The 26,830-nt window shown below is 44.4% G+C and overlaps 1 protein-coding gene across 2 annotated transcripts in view; it reads left to right on the top strand.

The window, feature by feature from the left end:
* Nucleotides 1-26,830, top strand: part of LOC134349239 (calpain-3-like) — a 155,141-nt gene that overhangs the window by 70,229 nt on the left and 58,082 nt on the right. For both annotated transcript variants that reach the window (XM_063053260.1, XM_063053269.1), the window contains exons 3-5: nt 12,927-13,045; nt 13,854-13,987; nt 18,599-18,767. In XM_063053260.1, the coding sequence (XP_062909330.1) occupies nt 12,927-13,045; nt 13,854-13,987; nt 18,599-18,767 (422 nt within the window). The remainder of the gene's footprint in view (nt 1-12,926; nt 13,046-13,853; nt 13,988-18,598; nt 18,768-26,830) is intronic.

Here is a 26,830-nt window from a genome sequence, read left to right as displayed (position 1 = left end):
TTATGTTACTCAGCTCATCCAGTGCCTGTTTGACATTGGTCTGAAGTGGAACATATACCACTAATTGGATAATGGCATAAAACTTCCTCAGCAGATAAAGTAGCTGACATTTGACCACTAGACGTTCCAGGTTGAGCGAGTAGGACTGAGAAAGAACTGCCACATCTGTGCACCATGATGAGTTAATCATAAAGCATACCCCACCTCCTCTGCCTATAAAAGACTCAGTTGTCATGTCTTTGTGGAGAATGGTGAAGCCATCGGGCTGCAGTGTTGTGTTGAAATGGTGGGACTTAGCCATGTTTCCATGAAGCAATGCACACAGTAGTCTTGATGTCCCTCTGGTATCACTATCTTGCTTTGAGGTTTTCAGTTTTATTTTCCAGAGACTGTACATTCACTAGCAGGATAGTCAGTAGAGGAGGTCTATGGCCTCAGTGATTCACCCATACCTGTTGACCGATGCAGCGTTCCCGCTTCCGTTCTCTTAAAGGGGACCCATACTCGTGATAGATTTTAAACATCTTGAAATGTTGCACTTACTGAAATACCCATGGCTGTGACTGGATTTCAGCTGTAGTTGTCCTAAACAGGAATGTCTGATGATCTACATACAGTCATCACTTATCAGTGCCATTTCCTTCACGTTAGGTATCAACCTTCTTGCCTCTTGAAGACCCCTGAAAGTTGTCTCTTTTCCAGTGAAGAGCATCTTTGGCTCATAGATTTATTGGAGGAAATGTTATTTATTTTATTTTTCATATGATGTAGTTTGACCTTTTCCGAATCCTTTTTATTAACTTAGAATATATGAATAGAGGAGCGGAGTTGACTTCATTAATGAATGTATTCGATCTAATATATTGGCTCAGCCTTGTTTTGTTCTGTTTGTTTTTTTTTAAATTTTTTGGGGGGGTTTTTCTTTGTGATACTTTTTTCTCTTTATTTTTTTTCGCTTCATGATTAATTATGTCAAGAGTTTGGAAGTCTATTACACTTGTACTATCTGTAGTTTCTCTTGTATATGTTTATTATCAATAATGTAATTCCAATCTCTTTATATCACTATTGTTATTATGTTTATGAACTTGAAAACTAATAAAAAGATTAAAAAGGAAGGAAAGAGATACACCGGGGTAACAGACCCTTGCGACTCACTGAGTCCGGGTAACTCAATTGCATCCATACGGCCGATTAACCTGCTAGCCTGCAGGTCCTTGGAATGTGGGAGGAAGCCCGACCAGCTGGAGGAGACCCACAAGAGCATGGGAGAATGTGAAAACTCCTTAGAGACAGCGGTGGCATTAAAACTGGGTTACTCACTCTGCAGGTAGCTGATACACTACCATGCCGCTCCCATAGCAAACAGCTATCGTGTGAGATCTCTTGGAACGTTGAAAGCATGGTTAAAGGGTTTCCAGTTCTCATCTTCTTTCCCCAATCCCTGACTTCATATTAAAGTGATATGTTTAGTAGTTCTGCAGCGTAAAACCAAAATATTACCCTTTAATTAGAGTTGCCCATGGTTTAGTTTGATATGTCAGCATTCCATAGACTTAATGGTCAGTGGTGTCTGCTGGTGAAAGCCTATATGAGCTATAAAAAGCATTGGCAGCTGATTTGATTTTGTTTGTATTCCAAAGTCAGCGGTTTAAGCAGTTGTACCAAGGCTGAAGCTTCAGTGAGTGGGGGCTGGATGTGCAGACTGGGCTGGCTGGGCCCTGGAGTGCGGCTGGGGAATGTGCATAGGTTTACAGCCAGGGCAAAGGTTAAGAGCACCAGGGCAGGGTTTGGGAATATGGGTAGGTTTGCAGCCAAAACTGGGGTCAGGGTCAGGAACAGTAGCAAGTCAGGAGCATGGGCAGATGTGTTGCCACCTCTGCAGTTTGCTGTTGCAATGTGGGCCACAGCTGTCGCGGATGGTGAGTAAAGCTCAAAGCATGTAATGCTGCAATAAATCAAAAGTATCTGTTTGTGCGACAAGATGGAACATACAAACTGAAACTGATTCAGAAGTTACACATATAAAATGCCAGAGGGACCCAGCAGGCCGGGCAGCATCTATGGAACTGAATAAACAGTCGACTTTTCGGGCTGAGACACTTCTTCAGGCCTGGAAATGAAGAGGGAAGATGGAGGGAGGAAAAGGTGGAGGGAGGATAGCTAGAAGGTGATATGTGAAGCCAGGTGGATAGGAAAGGTAAAGGGCTGGAGAGGAAGAAATCTGGTCGGAGAGGAGTGGACTATAGGAGAAATGCAATGAGGAAGGGACCCCGGGGAAGTGTTAAGTAGGTGGGAAGGGGTAACAAGTTGGAGGCTACTGAGGTAGAATATATGATGGTGTTCCTCCACCCAGAGGGGAGGCCGTGGACCAAAATGTGAGAACAGGAATGAGAATTGAGAGTAAAACATTTGGCCACCTTCAGAAATTGTTTTATCGGGGAGGGATTGTTGCTTAAGGTAAATCGGCACAGGCAGTGGCCTGAGAGGTATTGCTTTTTTTTGCTATCCATGTGAAGACCTTATCTCTACCTCTTTCAAATAGTGAGGGGCCTTAGTATACAGTGGAATAATTTTTTAAAAAGTTATTCCCAAGTTTTATATTGATATCACCAACCTTATATCTCAATTTAAATGATTATCCAAACAGCTATAGGGGTGGAGGAGAATCCTTTTGGATTCATCACCAGACCTTCTGTTGGAGATTACTGATTGTTAGAATTAGGAAGTTAACCTTTCCAATCACAGAATGGTCTGCCTAAGGATAGAAGATTCTAAACACAATCTCGTGCCTTGCCCACTACCCCCACTCATTCCACCAACAACTGCTGCTTCTGGCGGAGGACACAGCTCAAATGTATTGATCCTTACCCATCCTTAATGCATGTAGAACATTTAAGATAGCAGAGTGATAAGGGAAAATGCCAAATCATAAACACAAAAAAGTCTGCAGGTGGTGGAAATCCAGAGCAACACATACAAAATGCTGGAGGAACTCAGCGGGTCAGGCAGCATCTATGGAAATGAATAAACATTTAATGTTTTGGACCGAGAGCCTTCTTCAGGACTGAGAAGGAGGGAGGAAGGTGCCAGAATAAGAACGTGGGGGGAGGGGAAGGAGGCTAGCTGGAAGGTGATAGGTGTAGCCAGGTGGGTGGGAAAGGTCATGGGCTGGAGAAGAAGGAATCTGATAGAAGAGGAGAGTGGACTGTAGGAGAAAGGGAAAGAGGAGGGGACCCAAGGGGAAGTAATAGGCAAATGAGAAGAGGTAAGAGGCCAGAGTGTGGAATAGAGGAGTGGGGAAGTGGGGAGAAATTTGCCAAATCCTACCATCCCTTTGCATAGGGATGGAAAACAGTAATTCATCATTTGGTAATTCTGTATTGTATATTCTTAGCTCTCCAATGTTGAAAATCCAATGTTAATTCCAAGGAATCAGATCTGAAGTTGGAACTTTTAATCCATTCTTTTCTATTTTTTATTTAAATTCTTCCAATACACATTTGCATGGGCACATACGCATATGTACACTTACATAGAACATGCGCACATGTACATACACACACAGTATAATCATGTTTTCACACATGGCGTACACGCATTACTGCTTGGCATTCAACTTAGTCATCCACTCTCACAGTACTAATTGACAAGTTTTCAAACCTGGGCCTCTGTGCCTTCCTTTGCAATTGGATCCTTGACCTTCTCATCGGGAGAGGACAGTCAATTAGGATTGCTAATAACATCTCCTCATTGCTGATCATCAACACAAAAGCTCCTCTAGGATGTGTGCTTAACCCACTGCTCTATTTGATCACCCTCATGACTGAGTGTCACAGCTCAAACGCCATATATAAACTGACAGCTCGAACACCATATATAAACTCACAGCTCAAACACCATATATAAACTCTCAGCTCAAACACCATATATAAACTCAGTAAAACTGATGGGATTGCTCTGTGAGCCTCATTCTATATGGTGAGAGTTTTCAACCTTGGCAACAGCACTCATGTTTGGAAGTCAGTAGAATTAACCTCAGCACCAGTATATACCTCGTTACTAACTTACAAAAAGTTGTGGATCTCATTTTTGTGCTTCCATTGAACATACTTAGTGGAAGATTGAGGTAGCAAGAAAGAGGGTTCCCAAGGATGTTACCAGGGTAAATTATCTTTATTTTAGATATTTTAGAGAGTGAGTAATTTCATGGTCCTGGCTGTCAATATCCCTGAGGATCTAATCTGAACCCAAAATACTGATGCAGTTACAAAGAAGGCAAGACAGCAGTTGTGTTTTATCAGAAGTTTGGGGAGATTTGGTGATTCACCAAAAACACTCGCAAGTTTCTTCAGATGCACTGTGGAGAGCATTCTAACTGCCTGCATCACTGTCTGGAACGAAGGCTAGTGCCCATGATGGAGCTGACTAAGTTCACAACTCTCTGCAGCTTAATTCAATCCATTGCAGTAGCCCCCACAATGGATTGAAGTTGTAGACAGCTGTAAACTTAGTCAGATCCATCATGGGCACTCACCTTCGCAGTATCCAAGACATCTTCAAGGAGCGATGCTTCACAAACGTGACGTCCTTCATTAAGCACCCCATCACCCAGGCCATGCCTTGTTCTCATTGCTACCATCAGGAAGGAGGTACAGGAGCCTGAAGGCACCCACTCAGTCATTCAGGAACAGCTTCTTCCCCCTCTGCCATCCAATTTCTCAATGGACATTGAACCCATGAACACTACCTCACTACTTTTTTATTTCTGTTTTTGCAGTACTTAGTAATTTAAACATTTTATATATATATATATTGTAATTCGCAGGTGTTTTTCTTTTATTATGCATTGCACTGTACTGCTGCTGCAAAGTTAACACATTTCGCGACTTTTGCCAATGATATGAAAGCTGATTCTGATTGGAAACCAAGAGGAGACATAATCGGGAAGCTGTACACAGGAAGAATACAGTGCTTGCCAACATTGTTATGTCTCAGAACTGGAAGATGGTTTAAGAGGGGAGAGGAGGAAAGAGAGTTTTCATCTGAAGCACAATGCTGGAAAATAGTGGTAGAGGGTAAGGTTTAAAGTTATCTGGTGAAATGTGGAAACGTGGTAGATAGTAGGACTGATGGCTGGACCCCTGTGCAATAAATTTCCATGATTCTAGGTTTCATAGCATTGTGCAGTTCAGAAGCAGGCCTTTCTGGCTATCACATGCATGCTGACTATTTTGCCCAGCTTAAACCTCTGCCTACATGTTTGTGACGTCCTTATCACAGGTGAAGTATTTTGACTATCTACCCTGCCTCTCATAATCTTGTATACTGTACACCTATCAGATCACTCCTGGCCTTCTTCTCTTCAAGGCAAACAATCTGGTCTTACAATCTGTCCTCATAACTAAAATCCTCCAAACTAGGTGACATTTTGATGATAATTTTTGTATTCTTGTCATTGCAAACAGGTTCCTCCTGTCGTGTTCTGACCACAACTGCACTGACAATACTCTGTGTCCTAATCCGAGTTTTGTAAAGTCAAATGTAATGTCCCAGCTTTATACTCTATGTCCCAATTTGTGAAGTTGAGAATGGTGCATGCTGCCATGCCACATGCCCTCTTCACTCCCTCATCACTCCCTCATCAACGTGTGTTGCAACCTTCAGGGAAAACAGAATTCAACCCTAAAGACTTTCTGGTCATCAACACTCTCTGGTGCCCTACCATTTAATGTCGATGTCTTGTCCCTGTTTGACTTATCAAAATGCATCAGGATTAAACGCCATCTACTAAAATCAGCCTTCCTTCCATCTGATTTATATCCTCTGTAACCTTAGAGAACCTTCCCCATTATATCACTATTACCAAATTTTGTGTCTTCCATGAATTTACTAATCCTTTCTTCACACACTAAGGTCTCAGCATTGATCCCTGTCATACATAACTAGTCTCAGATATCCAATTACAAAATCATCCTTCTACCACCATCCTCTGTTTCCTATCGCCTTGTCCGTGCTCGGTTAAAGCCCATGCACGTGTTCATTAATCTTCTTGGTTCTGAAAAATGATCAGTCAAATTAGTGAGATATGAATTCAGTCTCAAAATCCAGAACAAAACCATGATCGAATATTTGCACCTCACACAGAAACAAATGCACAAAAACACCTTTCCTCTGGCATTGTGGAGTTGGCAGAGGAATTTTGTTCTGGCATTGAAACTACACTCGAGTATTTTGGAGTCAGTTCCATTGCTGGGGTCTGAAGTCATCCTGGGTAAGGAAGGCAAGTTTGTTTGTCTGTTTTACAGAACTGGATGGGTTTTTAACAACATTTCAGTAGTTTTGCGGACAGCATAACTAATAAGTCGCATTCTTAAGGTAATTTCAGACTACAATTAAAAGATTTAAATTCGACAGCCACATGGTGAGAGTGGAACTCATATCCTGAAGCACACATCCAATGATTTAACTCTTACACCATCATAATGGAAAGAATGCAACACACACAAAATGCTGGAGGAACTCAGCATGGAAGAGTACAGGTGACATTTCGGGCCGAGACCCTTCAGTAGGACTGTACTCTTTTCCATGGATGCTGCCTGGCCTGTTGAGTTCCTCCAGCATTTTGTGTGTGTTGCTTGGATTTCCAGCATCTGCAGATATTCTCTTGTTTTCGATGAATGGATGGCTGCATTTTTGGAAGCTGTGGACTATGGCCGAATGCTCGGTTCTGGTGTGAAAGCAGAAGTTATATTTATCAAAAGCAAAGATTGCCCATTTTGGTTATAGACATGATTTCTGCAATGCAGCCTCGAAGTATTGTCCATGGCCTATATCGGCAGAGAAAGCCTGCACTGGTCTTCTCAGGGTGGAGGTGACTCTGACTGTCTGAAAAAGCTTTGCAAGCATTGGTGTTGGTTTGCAATCATTTGTCATTCAGGTTTAGTGCCAGGGGATTCAAATAAAATCCCTGAGCTAAATGACAGGATCAGCTCTAGTCTTCAAAACAGTACCTTCAGAAATTTTGCTTCAATCTCTTAGTTGCATCATAATTCCGAAGAAATTAGGGGGGAGAAGGGGACCACACCATTAAGTCTATATGCACTATTTCTAGAAACTTGTTCTACTGTCCTTCTCCTTTCCCCTTGCTCTTGAAGATTTATCTAGTTCTCATTTGAAGGCTCCTGCACTCCCTGACTTTCAGGCAGTGCATTTCAAACCTTGACGAAAAAAATCCGTATCCACCCAGGAGCTGATACTGTCAGAGTCTCAGCAAAGGAAGATGAGGCTCCATTCTGGGGAGATGTTGAAAAAGAGGATATGCCATAAATGCCAGCTGAACTGAATGTGGATAAATCATCTGGTCCAGATAGATCGTATGTGAGGAAATTGTGAAGTTGTGGTCAGAATCTTCCAACATCTACAGCTTTGGGGTGCATCTGAGGACTAGAGAATAGGATATACTGTATTTTTGCTAAAAAGGGATGCAAGGATAAACCTAGCAATCCTAGATCAGGCAGATTAACGTCAGTGTGGGAAAGCCTTGCAAATGATAATCAGTCTCAGAACTAACACTTCGACAAAGTGTGACAATAACAGAAAACTAATAGACTTATGAAAGGCAAGGCATGTTGAATTGATTATATAATGGGGAGGGGGATTGCTGAGCATATGTGGTTAATATGGTATGCATTGACTGTCAAAAGGCATAGAATGAAGCATCAGGTAGTTGGGCTGTCGTTAAGAATAAAACAGGCTACCGTAACATGGATAGAAAGTTAGCTGAGTGACAGGAAGCAGAGTTGTGGTAAAAAAGGTGCACTTTTGATCAAAGAGAACTATAAGGTAAATTTCCGTTAGGCCATTTCTAGGGAGTGGGGGCATCCTGGTATTATAAATATGCACTCAGTGGCCACTTTATTAGGTACACCTGCACATCTGTTCATTAGTGGAAATATCAAATCATCCAATCATGTGGCAGAAACTCAACACATAAGAGCATGCAGACATGGTCAAGAGATTCAGTTGTTGTTCAGACCCATCGTCAGAATGGGGAAGAAATGTGATATGAATTACTTTTAATGTGGAATGATTGTTGGTGTCAGACAGGATAGTTTGAGTACCTCAGAAACTGCTGATCTCCTGGGGATTTTCACACACAAGATTTTCTCAAGTTTACAGAGAATGGGACAAAAACAAAAGAAACATCCAGTGAGCACCAGCTCTGTGGGTGAAAACGTCTTGCTACTGAGAGAGTGAGGTCAAGGGAGAATGGCCAGATTGGTCCAAGCTGACAGGAAGGCGACAATAACTGAAATAACCATGTGTTACTACAGTGATATGCAGAAGAGCATCTCTGAACACATTACACGTTGAACTTGAAGGGGATGGGCCACACCACGGACAGGCTGTACATCCAGTAGCCTCTTTATTCAGTAAGGAAGTACCTGATGAGGTGCCACTGAGTATATGTTACTGGCTTGAACCTGGATGAACAGAGCATAGTTTCTACAACCATAAGACCATGAGACCTAGGGGCAGAATTAGGCCATTTGGCCCATTGAGACTGCGTCATCATTCCACCATGGCTGATCCTCTTTTCCCCTCCTCAGCTCCACACCCCAGTCTTCTCCCTGTAACCTTTGATGTCATGTCCCAACAAGAACCTGTCCTGCTCTGCCTTAAATACACCCAACAACCTGGTGTCCACAGCTGCCTGTGGTAATAAATTCCACAAATTCACCACCTTCTAGCTAAAAAAATTTCTCTGCATCTCTGTCTTAAGTGGGTGCCCTTTATCCTGAGGCTGTGCCCTCTTGTCATAGACCACCCCCATCACCCCACCATGGGAAACATCCTTTCCACATCTACTCTGTCTAGGCCTTTCAATATTTGAACGGTTTCAATGAGAACCCCCTCATCCTTCTGAATTCCAGCAAGTACAGACCCAGAGCTGTCAAACGTTCCTCACATGATAACCTTTTCATTCCCAGAATCATCCTTGTGAACTTCCTCTGACCCTCTCCAATGTCAGCACATCTTTTCTTCGATGAGGAGCCCAAAAACTGTTCACAATACTCGAGGTGAGGCTTCACCAGTGCCTTATAAAGCCTCAGCATCACATCCCTGCTCTTGTATTCTAGACCTCTTGAAATGAATGCTAACACTGCATTTGCCTTCCTCACCACCAATTCAACCTGCAAGTTAACCTTAAGGTTGTTCTGCACAAGGACTCCCAAGTTCCTTTGCATCTGAGATTCCTGGATTTTCTCCCTGTTTAGAAAATAGTCTGCAAATTTATTTCTACTACCAAAGTAGACCATTCATTTTCCAACATTGTATTTTACTAGTCACTTTCTTGCCCATTCTCCTAATCTAAGTCCTTCTGCAGCCTACCTGTTTCCTCAACACTACTTGCCCCTCCACCAATCTTTGTATCATCTGCAATCTTGGCAAAATAGCTACCTATTCCATCATCTAAATCATTGATATACGGCATAAAAGAAGCAGTCCCAACACCGACCCTTGCGGAGCACCACTAATCACTGGCAGCAAACCAGAAAAGGATCCTTTTATCTCCACTCACTGCCTCCAACCAATCAGCCATCGCTCTAACCATGCCAGTAGTTTCTTGTAACACCATGAGTTCTTAATTTGGTAAGCAGCCTCACGTGTGGCACCTTGTCAAAGGCCTTCTGTAAGTCTAAATATACAACATCCACAGCATCCCCCTTATCGATCCAACTTGTAATCTCAAACAATTCCTACAGGTTTCTCAGGCAAGATTTTCGCTTAAGGAAACCATACCGACCTTGTCCTATCTTTGTCCTATCTCTACAGCTATCTCTTTTAGAACCCTAGGGTGCAGTTCGTCTGGTCCGGGTGACTTATGTACCCTTAGGTCGTTCAGCTTTTCGAGCACCTTCTCCCTTGTAATAGTAACTGCACTCATTTCTCTCGCACCCTTCAACATCTGGCACACTGCTGGTGTCTTCCTCAGTGAAGACTGATGCAAAATACTCATTAGTTCACCTGCCATCTCCTTGACCCCTGTTATTATTTCTCTGGCCTCATTTTCTAGTGGTCCTATATTCACTCTCATCTTGCTTTTATTTTTTACATAGTTGAAAAAGCTTTCACTATCCACTTTGATATTGCTTGCTAGCTTGGTTTTAGATTTCATCTTTTCCCTCCTAATGATTTTTTTGGTTATTTTCTGTAGGGCTTTATAAGCTTCCCAATCCTCTGTCTTCCCACTAATTTTTGCTTTGTTGTGTGCCCTCTCTTTTGTCTTTTGCTTTTACATTAGCTTTGACTTACCTTGTCAGCCATGGTTGTACTATTTTGCAATTTGAGTATTTCTTTGTTTTTGGAATACATCTATCCAGCACCTTCCTCATTTTCCCAGAAACTCACACCATTGCTGCTCTGTTGTCATCCCTGCCAGTATCGCCTTCCAATTCACTTTGGCCACCTCCTCTCTCATACCATTGTAATTTCCTTTACTCCACTGAAATACTGCGACATCAGACTTTACTTTCTCATTATCAAATTTCAAGTTAAACTCAGTCATATTGTGATCACTGCCTCTTTAGGGTTCTTCTACCTTAAGCTCCCTAATCAGCTCCGGTTCATTACATAACATCCAATCCAATGTAGCAAGAATGCTCAATGATAAACTGCTCTGAAAAGCCATCTCATAGACATTCAACAAATTCACTCTCATGAGGTCTATTTCCAACCTGATTTTTCCAGTTGACCTGCATGTTCCAGGCTTAGTGAATTCTGTGGAGCAGAATTCAGGAGGACGTAGCCAATCCTGTGAATTGGCAGATGAAATTTGACATAGAGTCATACAGTACAGAAACAGGCCCTTTGGCCCACTGACTCTATATCAGCCATCAAGTTCCCATTTGTACCAATCCTACCCTAATCCCATTTTGTTCACCACATTCCCAGATTCTGCCACTCACACCAGAGACTTTTTGCAACAGCCTGACCTGCGCGATTTTGAATATGGGAGGAGCGTTATGCTATCAGAGGGAACATATGCAAGCTGCACTGATGGCACCACAGGCCAGGATCGAGCCTAGGTCTCTAGTGCACTGCGGCAGCCATTTCACTAGCACTTGTTACCTCTTAGCAGGATGAATGAGAAAGATGAAGTAGAGGACACAATACCAAAATGGCACAGCAGTGAGATCTACATGAAAGTTTTGTTGAAAGTGGCAAGACAAGCTGTATTATTTGGGAGATCATTTGGTTTTTTCAGATCTATATTGACTCTCAGAGTCCCAATCCCATTTGCATCACCTCTCCCAAACCTCCCACATCTCCCTGTAACATGACCATCAATCCCTGATTCTGCCAGCAGCCACCTTCACCTGAGGTGATTAACGTAACAACCAACAGGTCTTTGGATGTAGAAGGAACTGGGACATCCAGTGGAAACCCATATAGTCACACACATAGAGTCGTTGAAAAGTACAGCACAGGAACAGGCTCTTTGGCCCATCTAGTCTATGCCAAACTATTTAAGCTATCTACTCCCATTGACCTGCGCCGGGTCCATAGCCATCTATAGCCCTACCATCCACGTACCTATCTAAACCTCTATCAGTTGATTAAGATCCTGTTGTAATCTTTGATAAACTTTATCACTGTCCCCTATACCATCAATTTTAGTGTCATCCACAAACCTGCTAGCAAGACTACCTACTTACTTATCCAAATTATTCATATAAATAATAAACAACATTGGACCCAGCACTGATCTCTACAACACACCACTGGCCACTGGCCTCCACCACCACCTTCTGTCTCCTGCCATCATGACAAATTTGTAACTAAATGGCTCGCTCGTCCTGGATTCTGTGTGATGTGGTGCTTTGTCAAAGGCCTTACTAAAGTCCATGTAGACAATGTCTACCACACTTATATATCTTCTTGGTCACTTCTTCAACAAACTCTACTAAAATTGCTGCGGCCTTGAAGGCTACAGACTAACGTCTGGATTATGGTATTTGATGTTTCACATGGCCATGGGGGCCATACAGCATAGAAACATGCTGTTTCTGTGTGGTATGACTCTATTCAGATAGCACAGGAAGTCAGGATTGAATTTGAATCACTGGCTCTGTGAGGCAGCAAATCTGTCTGCAGGCCCACTGTGTTGTTATGGTTAAGAGAAACGTGGAACCATGGGTTAATAAGTAGAGCATGGGGGCATTCAAGGAAACAATGATGGACTTTATAAAAGACTGCTATGACCACAACTAGAGGATTATGTTCAGTACTTCAGGAAATATGATTTGAATGATGAGGGGCATAAGTTCTGTAAATGGACTGCAGAAGCTTGGGTTGTTCTCCGGTCTATCCATGGAACTACTATTCAAAGTTCAAAGTTCAATGTAAATTTATTATCAAATTAGGTACATATCACCATATGCTACCCTGAGATTCTTGTCTTGCAGGCATTCACAGCAGAACAAAGAAATAACAGAATTAATGAAAAAAACTACACACAAAGTGTTGAGGGCCTGTGGTAGAATATGATTCCAGAAACAGAATGTCGTGTTAACCCTACGAGCACAAAGCTCAGGCCCAAGTCATCACTACATATGGAAGAATTGCATTTGGTGTGAATGAGAGCTGGGTTAAACATTTTGGATGAAAGAGTTAGTATTTTATCATCCTGATACTCACAAAATGTTTGACTTGATGTAGCAATGAATCTTGATCAATACATTTACACATTTCCATTGGGGAGGAAGAACCTTGGAAGTGGATATCTTTAGGGCAGAGCTCCAAGAAAAACTGTTCCTCCCAAACATTTTACACTGCCCAAGAGTCATATCTTGGATTATGGTTCCTCTGCAGGCTGGGTCTAGAGCCAATGAATGCTGACGCTTTTTGTTTCTAATCAGGTGACTGCTGGTTCCTGGCAGCCATTGCTTGCCTGACCCTCAATGAGAAACTGCTGTACCGCGTCATCCCGAGGGATCAGTACTTCACTGAGAACTATGCTGGGATCTTCCATTTCCAGGTCAGAGAAAGCTGTACTGTAACTGATGTGTAGGGGGAGGGGGGCAGTAATTAATTACAAAATGATGCTGGTAGATTAAACAAATGGATCAAACTGTGTCAGTGGATTTTGGTGTAGGACATCATTCACGCTGGGACTAAGAAGAATGCACGCAAATGACCCGCCAAATGGTCAAAGGCTAGAGGCAGTGGAGGTCCAAACGCAGAGGAGACCCCATGCATATATACATTACTGAATCGTCTTGCTCAAGCACACAGAATAATCCAGAATCCAAATAGGACGTTACCTTTCACATCAGTTAGTCCACAAGGAGGTTCAATTCTGAAACAGTGGTGGTTAGACCACACCTGAGCACCTAAGTGCTTGAAGCAATGTTCGAAGCTGCCAGGGGCGGGGGAGAGAACAGTAAAGACTGGAAATCAGATAGAGTATTGTTCAGTCTGGAGATGTAAGAGTATTTCGGGTTTGTCAGGGTAATGCACAATTAGTAACCGGTGGTAAAGAAGGAAGGAGATAAAGGGAACACAATATAAATTTACCAGGACTTTGTCTGAGCTCAAAGAGGAAGGGTGACAGGACTTTGTTTTGCACTCTGTGAAATTTAGTTTATGGGGTTATGATTTGTGAATTCCATCAGGCTGATCTTCCTTAACTTGAATGGCCGTAGTGTGGGTGCGGTCTGTGTTGCTACAGATTCTGTGTGTGCCCCTGGATAGTTGGAGTGGGACACCTTAGGCCCACATCAATGGCAGCAGGAACTGGGAGCTCCATCCCTCTCTCACCATCCTTGCTCCATTGTCCCTTGCAGTTCTGGCGTTTCGGTGAGTGGGTGGATGTTGTCATTGATGATCGAATCCCTACATTCAACAACCATCTGGTATTCACCAAATCAGCTGAGCGCAACGAGTTCTGGAGTGCCCTACTGGAGAAGGCCTATGCCAAGTGAGTACCGGCCCGCACCATGAGCTTGGCTGTGATTGGCTGCCTTGTTCAACTTGATTTTTCTGCTACAGACCAAACCCTCACAGTCTGCTACATACTAACCACAGAATTATACTTCCAGATCCACCAATATAAGGTTGCTGCCCAAAGCCAACCAAATGGAAAACAGTGGGGGCCTGTGCAAGGGGCAGAGCCTTGCCTGATGCAGTGCTGTCACACTGTGGGCTGAGCTGTGTCCCAGGATGAGCTCTGACCAAGATAATCTATTTTAACATTTAAAAGGGATTGAAAATAAATGAAATAATAAAATAATTTACTATTTTATAACATTCAGCTGGGATCTTAACATCTCTTCCTCACATCATTCAAAAGTGATTAAACATTTATTAAATAATAATGTACAATTATAAAACATTCATCTAAGATCATAAAGAAATTTAACATGGATGTTTAAAAGTAATTCAGCATATTAAAGCAACACTCACAAAATGCTGGAGGAACTCAGCAAGTCAGGCCGCATTATGGAAATGAATACACAGTTGACATCTTGGATCGAGACCCTTCATCTGGACTGGAAAGGAAGGGGGAAGATGCCGGAATAAAAAGGTGGGGGGGGGAAGGAGGATAGCTAGAAGGTGATAGGTGGGGGGAAGGTAGAGGTAGGGCGATGAAGGAATCTGACAGGAGAAGAAAGTGGAAAGTGGATCATGGGAGAAAGGGAAGAAGGGGGGACACCAGAGGGAGGTGATAGGCAAGTGAGCAGAAGATGTAAGAAATCAGAGTGGGGAACTGAAGACGAGGGAAGGGGATGGGGAAAAATTACCGGAAGGCGAAATCAGTGTCCATGTCATAGGTTGGAGACTATCTAGATGGAATATGTGATGTTCCACCTCCACCCTGAGAGTGGCCTCACTGTGGCAATAAAGGAGGCAATGGACCAACATGTTGGAAGCAGAACGGGGATAGGAATTAAAATGATTGGCTACCAAGAAATTCCGATCTTGGCAGATGGAGTGAAGGTGCTCGACAAAGTGGTCCCCCAATCTACATCAGGCCTCACCACTGTAGATGAGACTGCATTGGGGTTACTATAGGTGACCCCAAAAGATTTGCAGGTGAAGTGTTCCTCACCTGGAAGGACTGTTTAAGGACCTGAATGGAGGTGAGGGAGGAGGCGAATGGGCAGGTGTAGCATTTCTGTCGCTTGCAGGGACATGTGCCAGGAGGGAGATTAGTGGCGAGGGACAACTGGACAAGGGAATCATGGAGGGAGTGATCCCTGTGGAAAGTAGAGAGTGAGGAAGGGGAGGTAAAGATGTGTTTCTTGGTAGGATCCCTGAAGATGGAGGAATTTACAGAGGATGATGTGTTGGATGCAGAGGGTCATTGGGTGATAAGTGAGGACAAGAGGAACTCTAACCCTATTAAGTCAGCACGAAGATGGGCTGAGCATTAATGCCTAGGAAATGGAGACGATGCAGGTGAGGGCAGCATCAACAATGGAGGAAGGAAAACCCTGTTCTTTGAAGAAGGAAGACATCTCTGATGTCCCGTAAAGGACAACCTCATCTTGGGATCTGAAAAAGGGAATAGCATTTTTACAGGAGACAGGGTGGGAAGAAGTATAGTCACGATAGCCCTGGGAATCGGGAAGTTTGTATAAGTTATCTGTAGACAGTTTGTCTCCAGAGAAGAAGACAGAGAGATTGAGAATGGGGAGACAGGTGTCAGAAATGGACCAAGTGAATTTAAGGGCATGGTGGAAGTTGGAAGCAAAGTTGATGAACTTGATAAACTCAGCCAGGGTGCATGAAGCAGCACCAATACAGCCACCAATGAAGCACAAGAAGATTTGGGGAGCATTACCAGGGAAGGATTGGAACATGGACTGTCCTACATAGCCAATGAAAAGGCAAGCATAGCTGGGGCCCATGTGGGTGCCCATGGCTACACCTTGGATTTGGAGAAAGTGGGAGGAGCTGAAGGAGAAATTATTGTGGGTGAAAACCAGTTCTGTCAGATGGAGGAGGGCAGGGGTAGAGGTGGACTGGTTGGTGTTTTGTTGAGAAAGAAGCGGAGAGCTTTAAGGCCTTTTGATGGAGGGACAGTGCAGAGAGAGTGGAGATAAGTGCATTCAGAAGAGCTAAGGTTCAAGGAGGAGAGAGGGGTGACCAAGTCCAGCTGTCTTGTTGGCAATTACGGATGAAAAGATCCTGAGTAGACAGAGAGCCAGACTGGGGTGTCCAAGAAGAGGAGTAGGATTGGAGACAGGTAAAGGGTCAACAGCGCAGGGTGGGGAATCCTTGCCAAAGGAATGGGTTCGGAGATGGAGGCGATGGAAGAAGAGCTTGGCGCCGTGGCGGTCACAGAACTCACTAATGTGTGGGCAGGGGGGGATATTAGTAAGGCCCTTAATGAGGATCAGACGTCTGCCTCACAGACCAAAGAAGAGGGCTTGGAAATGGAGGACAACGCAAGGTATTTGCTGAGGACAGAACATTCTGCCTGAGCATATTAAAGATCAATTAAATGATAAATAAGTAGTTATAAAGGAAAAAAAGTAAAATGCTTCAAGACAGTTCAACATATTAAGTATCAATTAAATAATATAATAGTTAACATTCAAACAAATTAAAGCAAGGTGCTTAAAAACAATTCAACACAATAAAACAAGACCGGTTGAAACAAAGAGTTGTCCTCTCGCCTTCTCCTTCTGCTATTCTTCCTTATTTGGGAGAAAGGCCCTGCTGTCATCATGGAATGGCTGGCTTTTCCCAGCATACGTTTCAGTCCAATGGATTTTGCCTATGACTGAAGCACCTTGCTGAAGGTTCCCAGGGCTATCACTGCTCTCCCAAATACTGAGGAGCACTGGTTTCTTTCCAGGAAACCCCACTGAGTCATCACATGTACTTTCAGCCAAAATGCTTTCGCTTTTGAATGTGTCCATCCACCGTCCTCCTAAGCTGTGTGGGTGTGTGGCCGCGCAGTAACTGAAACACTGTTGTGCACACATCGTCTTTGTTGTCACGCAGCTGGAATTTTCTTTTACATAATAGCACTTGTGCTGCGCAGTTTTCCGGCTGTGTAAAAACTTTCTGCTCAGAGCAATGGTTGTTCCGTGCAGCTGTAAAAGCAAGTCAAGAGAATATTGTGTACATCCCACAGCTAACATTAAAGCCAAGATTTAATATGTAAACTGGTTGCTTGTGTGACACCATGGGTAACAGAGGGGAGGCATAAACTCTCTGACTGGCAACTTATGAATGAATGAATGAATGAAATATCTTTATTGTCATTGCATAGTACAATTTGTCATGCACCAATACAGCAAAAATGAGTTTGCAACTCTCGTACTCAATGCTATAAAACAACAATTAAAATAAATAAACAATAAATAAAATCAAGTAACCAGCCAGTACAAGCAATGTCCAGCAGTACAAAAGCACAACTCAGATGCATGACAGCCATAAAACCAATATTAAAGTAGCAATATAACCATTTATGGATGATGCTTGATCGATTGGTTCAGAGCAATTATAGCTCTGGGGGAAAAGCTATTTTTCAGTCTGGAAGTGCGGGCATAGAAAGTCTTATAACGTCTGCCAGATGGAAGAAGTTCAAACAGATGATTGCATGGGTGTGTATTGTCCTTACAGACGCTTGTAGCTTTCCTTAGGCAGTGTGAGCTGTTGGTGTCCTCCAGGGCTGGCAGCTGTGTCCCGATGATCTTCTGTGCACTAGAGACGACCCACTGAAGTGCTTTCCTGTGATAAAAGGAGTAAAGTGCATTGGTACTGGTGTGGGAGCAGAGGAAGCAGACAAGATGTATATTGTATCTGGGTAGGCAAGGTGGTGAGAGGGAAGGGATGGCAAGGCTAAATTGAGGCTAAAATCACATTTTATTGAAGTTAGAGTGGGATCAGGGGGCAGAGTGACTTCTTGCTGCTCCCAATCTAGATGTTTGTTACAAACTCAGCTATTTCCTTGCTCTAATCAAAAACTTCCCAGCTCTCATCCTCTAGAAGTGAAACTCAGGCTTTGGAATCTCCACTCGGCAAGGACCAAGTGGCGTCAGTAGGAAAGGTGAGATAATTAGTGCGATGGCTCGAAAGGAGCAATGCTACCACACAGCTCCAGCAGCACACACAAAATGCTGGGGGAACTCAGCAGGTGAGGTGCCATCCACGCAGATGACTAAACAGGTGACATTTTGGGCCGACACCCTTCTTCAGGACTGAAGAGGTAACCTGGGTTTAATCCTGACCTCGGTGTAGGTGTAGTTTTCATATTCTCCCTGTGACAGCATGGGTTTCACCTAGGAGTTCCAGTTTAATCCATAATCAAGAAAGAGTGCTTATTGCTAAGCTAATTAGCCACTGTAACTTGCCCTGAGTGTATAGGTGAGGGGTAGATGGGAGTGTGGGAAGAATAGGTCACGGGGAAAATTAGTGGAGGTGTGAGATTGATGGGATTGTTCTGAGAGGCAGCATGGATGGTGAGTCAAATACTGTACCCTTCTATATCATAAATATAATGAATTGGAGAAGGGATGTTGACAACAAGAGGGAGGAGCACAGTCTCACCTTGTGTTCTCTTTATCGCATTCAGGTTGCATGGATCCTACGAGGCTCTGAAAGGTGGAAACACAACCGAAGCAATGGAGGATTTCACCGGCGGAGTCACTGAGTTCTTTGAGATGAGGGGAGCCCCCAAAGATATGTACAAGATAATGAAAAAGGCGACAGAAAGAGGGTCCCTCATGGCCTGCTCCATTGATGTAAGTTTGTAAATTTCTAACTGGTTCTGCCTAGTTAGAAATTCATTCATTCATCCTACCTTCTTCTGACTAATGCTTCACATGAATTGCATGCTACCAATTCCTAGGCATTCTAGCAAAGGATCTTCAGCTTGAAACAATCACTCTGTTTCTCTTCCCATGGACCTGCTGAGGATTTCCGGCACGTTTTGTTTTTATTTTAGGTTCATAAACATTCCTGACGTGGTGACCCTTCTGACAGAATTCCTTACTGTAACTGTGAGACAGCTAGAAGTATCATGTCATAACTGAGATGCTGATACTGCTTCTCCCTCCACAGATGCTGGTTGAACTGATGAATAATTTCTGCTTTTATTTCATCAACATTGGTCTACATAACACTGTTTCAATCCCAGCACAATGAAATCGAAGACTGATATTTTTTCACAAGTGAAGTTCAGCTCAGGCCATTTTATATGAACATAAGGAATAAGAGAAAGAGTGAACCACCAGCACTTTGACCCTTCCCTGAAATTCAATATGATCATGCTGGGCCTTCCCCAGATCTAATCTCTTCTGTGCCAGATCATCATTGCTTTCAGTTCCCTGATGACTTCCAGGAAGTCGTTTCCAGATCAGTGATGTATGGAGTGCTGACGTTCCCTCTGCAACGTTCCACTTTGAAGGATTGAAAGCATCTTGGATGTGTGGGGTTGTGGGTCACCTTCACAATATCATGCCAAGCTGAGAGCCGTGCATGGTAAATGAAGTATTGTCTATTCTTGCCTCTAAGCAATCTGTCAGCCCGTTTGCCCCCCCCAACCCACCCACAACACCAAGCCCACCTCCAACAAGCAATCTGTCTGTCTGTTCCCCACCCACAACACCAACCCCACCTCCAACAAGCAATCTGTCTGTCTGTTTCCCCCACACCCACAACACCAACCCCACCTCCAACAAGCAACCTGTCTGTTTACCCCACCCACAACACCAACCCCACCTCCAACAACCAATCTGTCTGTCTGTTTCCCCCACACCCACAACACCAATCCCACCTCCAACAAGCAATCTGTCTGTCTGTTTCCCCCACACCCACAACACCAATCCCACCTCCAACAAGCAATCTGTCTGTGTGTTCCCCACCCACAACAACAATCCCACCTCCAATAAGCAATCTGTCTGTCTGTCTGTTTCCACACCCACAACACCAATCCCAACTCCAACTAGCAATCTGTCAGTCTGTTCCCCACCCACAACACCAATCGCACCTCCAACAAGCAATCTGTCTGTCTGTTTCCCCGCACAATACTAATCCCACCTCCAACAAGGAAGCTGTCAGTCTGTTCTCCCCCACAACACCAATCCCACCTCCAACAAGCAGTCCGTCTGTCTGTTCCCCCCCACCAACAGCACCAATCCCACCTCCAACAAGGAAGCTGTCAGTCTGTTCTCCCCCACAATACCAATCCCACCTTCAACAAGCGATCTGTCAGTCTGTTCCCCACCCACAACACCAATTCCACCTACAACAAGGAAACTGTCAGTCTGTTCCCCACCCACGACACCAATCCCACCTCCAGCAAGCAATCTGTCAGTCTCCTTCCCCGACACCCACACCAATCCCACCTCCAACAAGCAATCTGACTGTCTATTCCCCCCACCCACAACACCAATCCCACCCCAACAAGCAATCTGTCTGTTTCCCCACCCACAAAACCAATCCCACCCCAAACTAGCAACCTGTCTGTCTGTTCCCCACCCACAACACCAATCCCACCTCCAACAAGCAATCTGTCTGTCTGTTCCCCCTCACCACAACACCAATCCCACCCCAACAAGCAATCTGTCTGTTTCTGCCACCCACAACACCAATCCCACCTGCAACCAGCAATCTGTCTATCTGTTCCCCCCCAACACCAATCCCACCTGCAACAATCTGTCTGTTTACCCCACCCACAACACCAACCCCACTTCCAACAAGCAATCTAACTGCCTGTTCCCCCCCACCCACAACACCAATCCCACTCCCAACAAGCAATCTGTCTGTTTCCCCACCCACAAAACCTATCCCACCCCCAACTAGCAATCTGTCTATCTGTTCCCCCACCACAAAACCAATACCACCTCCAACAAGCAATCTGTCTGTCTGTTTCCCCATCGACTAAACGAATCCCACCTCCAACAAGCAATCTGTCTGTCTGTTTCCCCACCCACAACACCAATCCCACCTCCAACAAGCAATCTGTCTGTCTGTTCCCTCCCCCCACAATACCAATCCCACCTCCAAGGAAGCTGTCAGTCTGTTCCCCACCCACAACAGCAATCCCACCTCCTACAAGCAATTTGTCTGTCTGTTTCCCCACCCACTAAACCAATCCCACCAACAAGCAATCTGCCTGTCTGTTTACCCACCCACAACACCAATCCCACCTGCAACAAGCAATCTGTCTGTCTGTTCTCGACCCACAACACCAATCCCACCTCCAACAAGCAATTTGTCTGTCTGTTTCCCCACCCCACAACACCAATCCCACCTCCAACAAGCAATCTGTCTGTCTGTTCCCCCACCCCATCCACAACACCAATCCCAACTCCAACAAGCAATCTGTCAGTCTGTTCCTCCCCCCCACAGCACCAATCCCACCTCCAACAAGCAAGTTGTCTGTCTGTTCCCCCCCCACCACAACACCAATCCCACCTCCAACAAGCAATCTATCTGTCTGTTTCCCACCCACAACACCAATCCCACCTCCAACAAGCAATCTCTCTGTCTGTTCCCCCTCCCCCTGCACCCAGAACATCAATCCCACCTGAAACCAGGAAGCTGTCAGTCTGTTCCCCCCCCACAACACCAATCCCACCTTCAAGAAGCAATCTGTCAGTCTGTTCCCCACCCACGACACCAATCCCACCTCCAACAAGCAGTCTGTCTGTCTGTTCCCCCCCACCACAACACCAATCCCACCTCCAACAAGCAATCTATCTGTCTGTTTCCCACCCACAACACCAATCCCACCTCCAACAAGCAATCTATCTGTCTGTTTCCCACCCACAACACCAATCCCACCTGCAACAAGCAATCTGTCTATCTGTTCCCCCCCACAAAACCAATTCCATCTCCAACAAGCAATCTGTCTGTCTGTTTCCCCACCCACAACACCAATCCCACCTCCAACAAGCAATCTGTCTGTCTGTTCCCTCCCCCCACAATACCAATCCCACCTCCAAGGAAGCTGTCAGTCTGTTACCCCCCACAACACCAATCCCACCTTCAACAAGCAATCTGTCAGTCTGTCAGTCTGTTCCCCACCCACAACACCAATCCCACCTCCAACAAGCAATCTGTCTATCTGTTCCCCCACCCACAAAACCAATCTCACCTCCAACAAGCAAGTTGTCTGTCTGTTTCCCCACCCCACAACACCAATCCCACCTCCAACAAGCAATCTGTCTGTCTGTTCCCCCTCCCCCCGCACCCACAACATCAATCCCACCTGAAACCAGGAAGCTGTCAGTCTGTTCCCCCCCACAACACCAATCCCACCTTCAACAAGCAATCTGTCAGTCTGTTCCCCACCCCACAACACCAATCCCACTTTCAACAAGTAATCTGTGTGTCTGTTCCCCACCCACAACACCAATCCCACCTCCAACAAGCAATCTGTTTGTCTGTTCCCCCTCACCCCACACCCCGAACACCAATCCCACCTGCAACCAGGACGCTGTCAGTCTGTTCCCCCCCACAACACCAATCCCACTTCCAACAAGCAACCTGCTGTCGACTGGTTCCTCTCCTCCTCCAACATCTCATCTTCAGGCCTCCTGCCTTACTCTCCCAATCAAGCACAGCTGATCACCTCTGCTCCTTCACCACCCCAGATCAATCCCGCTGTCTTTCCTGCTCCTAATCCAGTTCCCTCTCCCTCCCCACACCCCTCACAAATTCCGGCATTCATCTGGCCTTTGTCCAATGCACTCCCCTTGCCCGGCCTTGGACAGACGAATTGAAAGGGTTTGTATTTGGACTTAACTGAAATTTCACAGATTGGACCATTTTTGTGCCTCCAGTGGCTTTAAGGCGAAGTACTGCCAGATTGTTTGTCAGGGAGGCAATTCATTCACTTTGTCTGATTTGCCCTACAGACTCTGCACCCACTTCATGTGAAATTCATACCCCCCACTCACTGCCAGTGACTTTTTGATGCCAGGTCACAAATACTGCTTCACTATTTGAACATGGTGCGAAGAAGGTAATACTATAGACCAAACCCCAGGACTGCGATGGGTAGTAACCATTTAGTGAGGCCAGAAGTCCAAATCTCTGACTTTTGCTATTCAGGTTGGTAATGAGGCAGTTGTTTATGGGATTGACATTGGAGTCATTGGCAATACCAGTATTCATTGTCGACCCCCAGTTGAGCTGAGCCGGGAAGGTTTAATCAGTCATTGGCAGGTCTGGAGTCACAAACCAGGACTGAGTGCAGAATTCCTCCCATCAACAACTCTTCCTTACCAGGTTTCTCTATGTCACCCTCGCCTGTGATATCTTTGTCTCAGCCTTGAGAATCTATTCATTTATTTCTTTGTTATCTTGTTCTACTTAGATGCCATGTTCAGTTCTCTCTCTCATATCACGTTCTCCATCGCTTTTGTCTCTCATCGGTTGAATATTTGATAGTCTCTTGTCCTTACATCTGTATCTTGCTGCCTTTTTATGACTTTGTTTTTCCTTTTTCTCCTTCCCCTTCCCTTATTCCCTCTCTTCCTTCCTGCCCTCCCTTCCCTCTCTGCTCCTGTTCTTCCTCACTCTCTCATCTCTTCTTCCCTCCCCACTTAAACCTACCTCCCTCTCCCCTCCTACTTTGCCCTCTCACGCTCTCTCCTTCTCTCCTCCTCTCTAATCCATCTGTTTCTTTCTAGGCCCACTCGACACCATTCCTCTCTCCCTCTCTCCTCTCCTTCCTCCTCCTCTGCACTTAGCTTCCTCGTTCCTCTCTGCTTCCAAGCTGAGTGATATTGTGTGATATATCTCAAATTCCAGGATGGTATATTTTGTGGGACTGCGGTCATGTTAGAAGCACAACTGCAACAGTTTCTGTCCCGCGTAAATGGCCACGCTGTGCCTCAGGCCAACGTTGGTAATCTCAGCAAGAACGTGGAGGACCATCTAGTCAGGGTTTGTATGGGAATGACACAAGCATTATTGCATCTGCAGTGCATGCTGACTGACACTTGTGGATAACCTTTCTGGAACTTAGCGCAATTTGTGCACGGTAGCGTCACAGTTAGTGCAATGCCTTACTGCGCCAGCTGTAAGATTGGGGTTCAGCTCCTGCTGCTGTCTGTAAGAATTTGTGTGTTCTCCCTCTGACCGTGTGGCTTTCCTCCGGGTGCTCCAGTTTCCTCCACATTCCAAAGACGTTCTGGTTGGGATGAGTAAGTTGCAGACATGCTGTGTTGGCGCTGGAAGCGTGGCAGAACTTGTGGGCTGCTCAGCACAATCCTCACTGATTTGATTTGAAACTAGCACTGCATTTCACAGTATGTTTTGATCTACACATGGCAAATAACACTAATCTTTAATCATTACCTTTAATTCTACAGTGGGTAACTCTTTGCCTGTTAAATAAACTGAAACAGTATTGCGAATAATCCTCTCCTGAATAAACAGGTCCAATTAAACAGTGAGAATCCATTTCACGTGGAATAAATACAATGACAGATTCTTTTCCACAGTTGTTTACCAGACAAACTGTATAACATTTATAACATGTGAATTTTATCCCATAACTCTGTGCAGGACCAAGCTTGGGCTGCCTTGCACTGCCTGAACCTTTTGACTTGCAAAGCAGATAAAAGTACAAGCAGACCCCAATTTTTAGATGTGAACAAAGAAGTGGGGATATTTCATATTTTGCGTAGCAGTAGATTCCTGATCTGGAAGACCCCAACACCATATCAACGCTGAGCTGATGCACAGCTGGTGGAAATTCAATGGATCTAAAGAATTTCAACCACAGCATTTTCTGGCGTGAACAGTATAACAGAGACACTTTAAGCCTGTCAGCAAGTTTTGCTTTGCCTCTACTTTTGACCATTTAATGTCTTGCAGCTGCTCTGGATCTTTTTTCACACAACATAACATCAGAAGCCTTTAGCTTTTGGACTAGGCTAGGCAATGCTAACCATGTAAAACACACACACTCAGTGAAAAATGGCGGACAATGCCGATAATAATCTGCGCTAATCTGTGCCTAATTGTCACAAAATAACTCTGAACTCATTAGAAGCTTCTGCTGGGGTGTTTGATAATTTTGTTTTAAAACATGGAGACAATAATATTTTGCAAGCAAATTATAATCGGAAGAGATAACTGAGATGTGGCTGGAGTGAAATCAGGGCTGCAGGATAAAACACAGACGGCGGCAGAGTGGTCAAACTCATTTATGATAAAGTAGAGACCATTGAGAAAATGTTAGCCAATGGAAAAGCAGAAGAAGAATCCATGGATAAGGTGAAAAGATCATTTATGTGATAATTAGGCATAGCATAGAAGATCATTAAAGTCACTCCAGTACCATGAAAATGTAAAACAACTACAGATGCTGGAAATCTGAAATTAACCCACAAAATCTTGTAAATACTCCTTAGGTCAAGCAGTATCTGTAGAAGGAGGAACAAGTTTACATTTCAAGCCAAAGACCCTTCTCTGAACTAGGAAAGAGAGATGGGGGAGAGATGGTTAGGGCAAACTTTTTTCTGTTTCCCAGTTCCGATGAGACATCTTTGACCTGAAAACATTAACTATTTCTCTCTCCACAGAAACTGACTGATCTGCTGTTTTTTAATATTTTTATTTTATTCTTGCACTATGTTTGCAGTTGGGAAATTGTGCAGAGTCCCGAGTCCACGTTGCAAGAAGGATGTATGATAATGCCAGAGACAGGATTGTTGGTTAAGAGGAAAATTCGGCTATGCTAAAGTTATTCTACTTAGTCCAGAGGAGGAAGAGGGAATTTAATCTTGAAGTAGAAAATTAAACACGATTTTCATCAAAGATTTACCCCTGTTGAGATGTCAATCATTAGGGGATGTACGTTAACATTAGTAAGCAGGAGTGGAAAGGCAGCTTCGACAGAGCAAGAAGAGCACACCTGGGATTTGGGTCCATTCCCAACCTCTGACGCTGTCTGTGTGGAATTTGCACATTCACTGAGTTGGGGAGCTGAACTGAGAAATCCCATCGACAGAGGGAATTGGAAAGCTGCAAGTCCGCAGGATGTAGGAGAGAGGGTAGAAGTACATTGGTAATGTAATTTACTGTATTTAGTATGTCATATGTACTGAGGTACAGTGAAAAACTTGTTTTACATATTGTTCATACAGATTAACAGTGGATTAAGGTTGTACAAGGTAAAACAATTAAACAGAGCAGAATAACTTGTTACAATTACATAGAAAGTGCACTGCAGAGAGACAGTAAGGTGCAAGATCATAACATAGACCGTGCAGTCAAGAGTCCAACTTTTCGTATGAGGAAACCAGTCAATCGCCTTATAATAGTCAGGTGGAAGTTCTCCTTGTGCCTGGTAGTATGTGCTTTCAGACCTTTGTATTTTCTGCCTGGTGGGAGGCAGGAGAAGAGAAAATGTCCTGGGAGGGCAGCTGCTTTGCTGAGGCAGCAAGAAGGCTGGTTTCTATGATGAGCTGAGTTGCATTCACAACTCTCTGCAGTTTCTTGTGCTCACAGACAGAGCAGGTGCCGTACCAAGCCATGATGAATTTGGTTGGAATGCATTCTATTATGTATCGATAGAAGTTTGTGAGGGTTAGCGGGGACGTGACAAATTTATTTAGCCTCCTGAGGAAGTAGAGGTGCTGGTAAGCTTTCTTGGCCAGGGATTCAACGTGGATGGACCAGGACAAGCTATTGATCATGCTCACACCAATAGCGCTCAACCCTCTTGACGTCAATGCCATGGATGTAGACAGTAGCACGTGCACCCCCCCTTCCCGAAGCCCATGACCAGCTCTTTTGTTTTGCAGACATTGAGGAAAAGGTTGTCATCAAGTCACCATGTTAG

Source organism: Mobula hypostoma, chromosome 1 (genome assembly GCF_963921235.1).
Source record: "Mobula hypostoma chromosome 1, sMobHyp1.1, whole genome shotgun sequence".
In the NCBI taxonomy this organism is placed as follows: domain Eukaryota; kingdom Metazoa; phylum Chordata; class Chondrichthyes; order Myliobatiformes; family Myliobatidae; genus Mobula; species Mobula hypostoma.
This window is presented reverse-complemented; position numbering and strand designations above follow the sequence as displayed.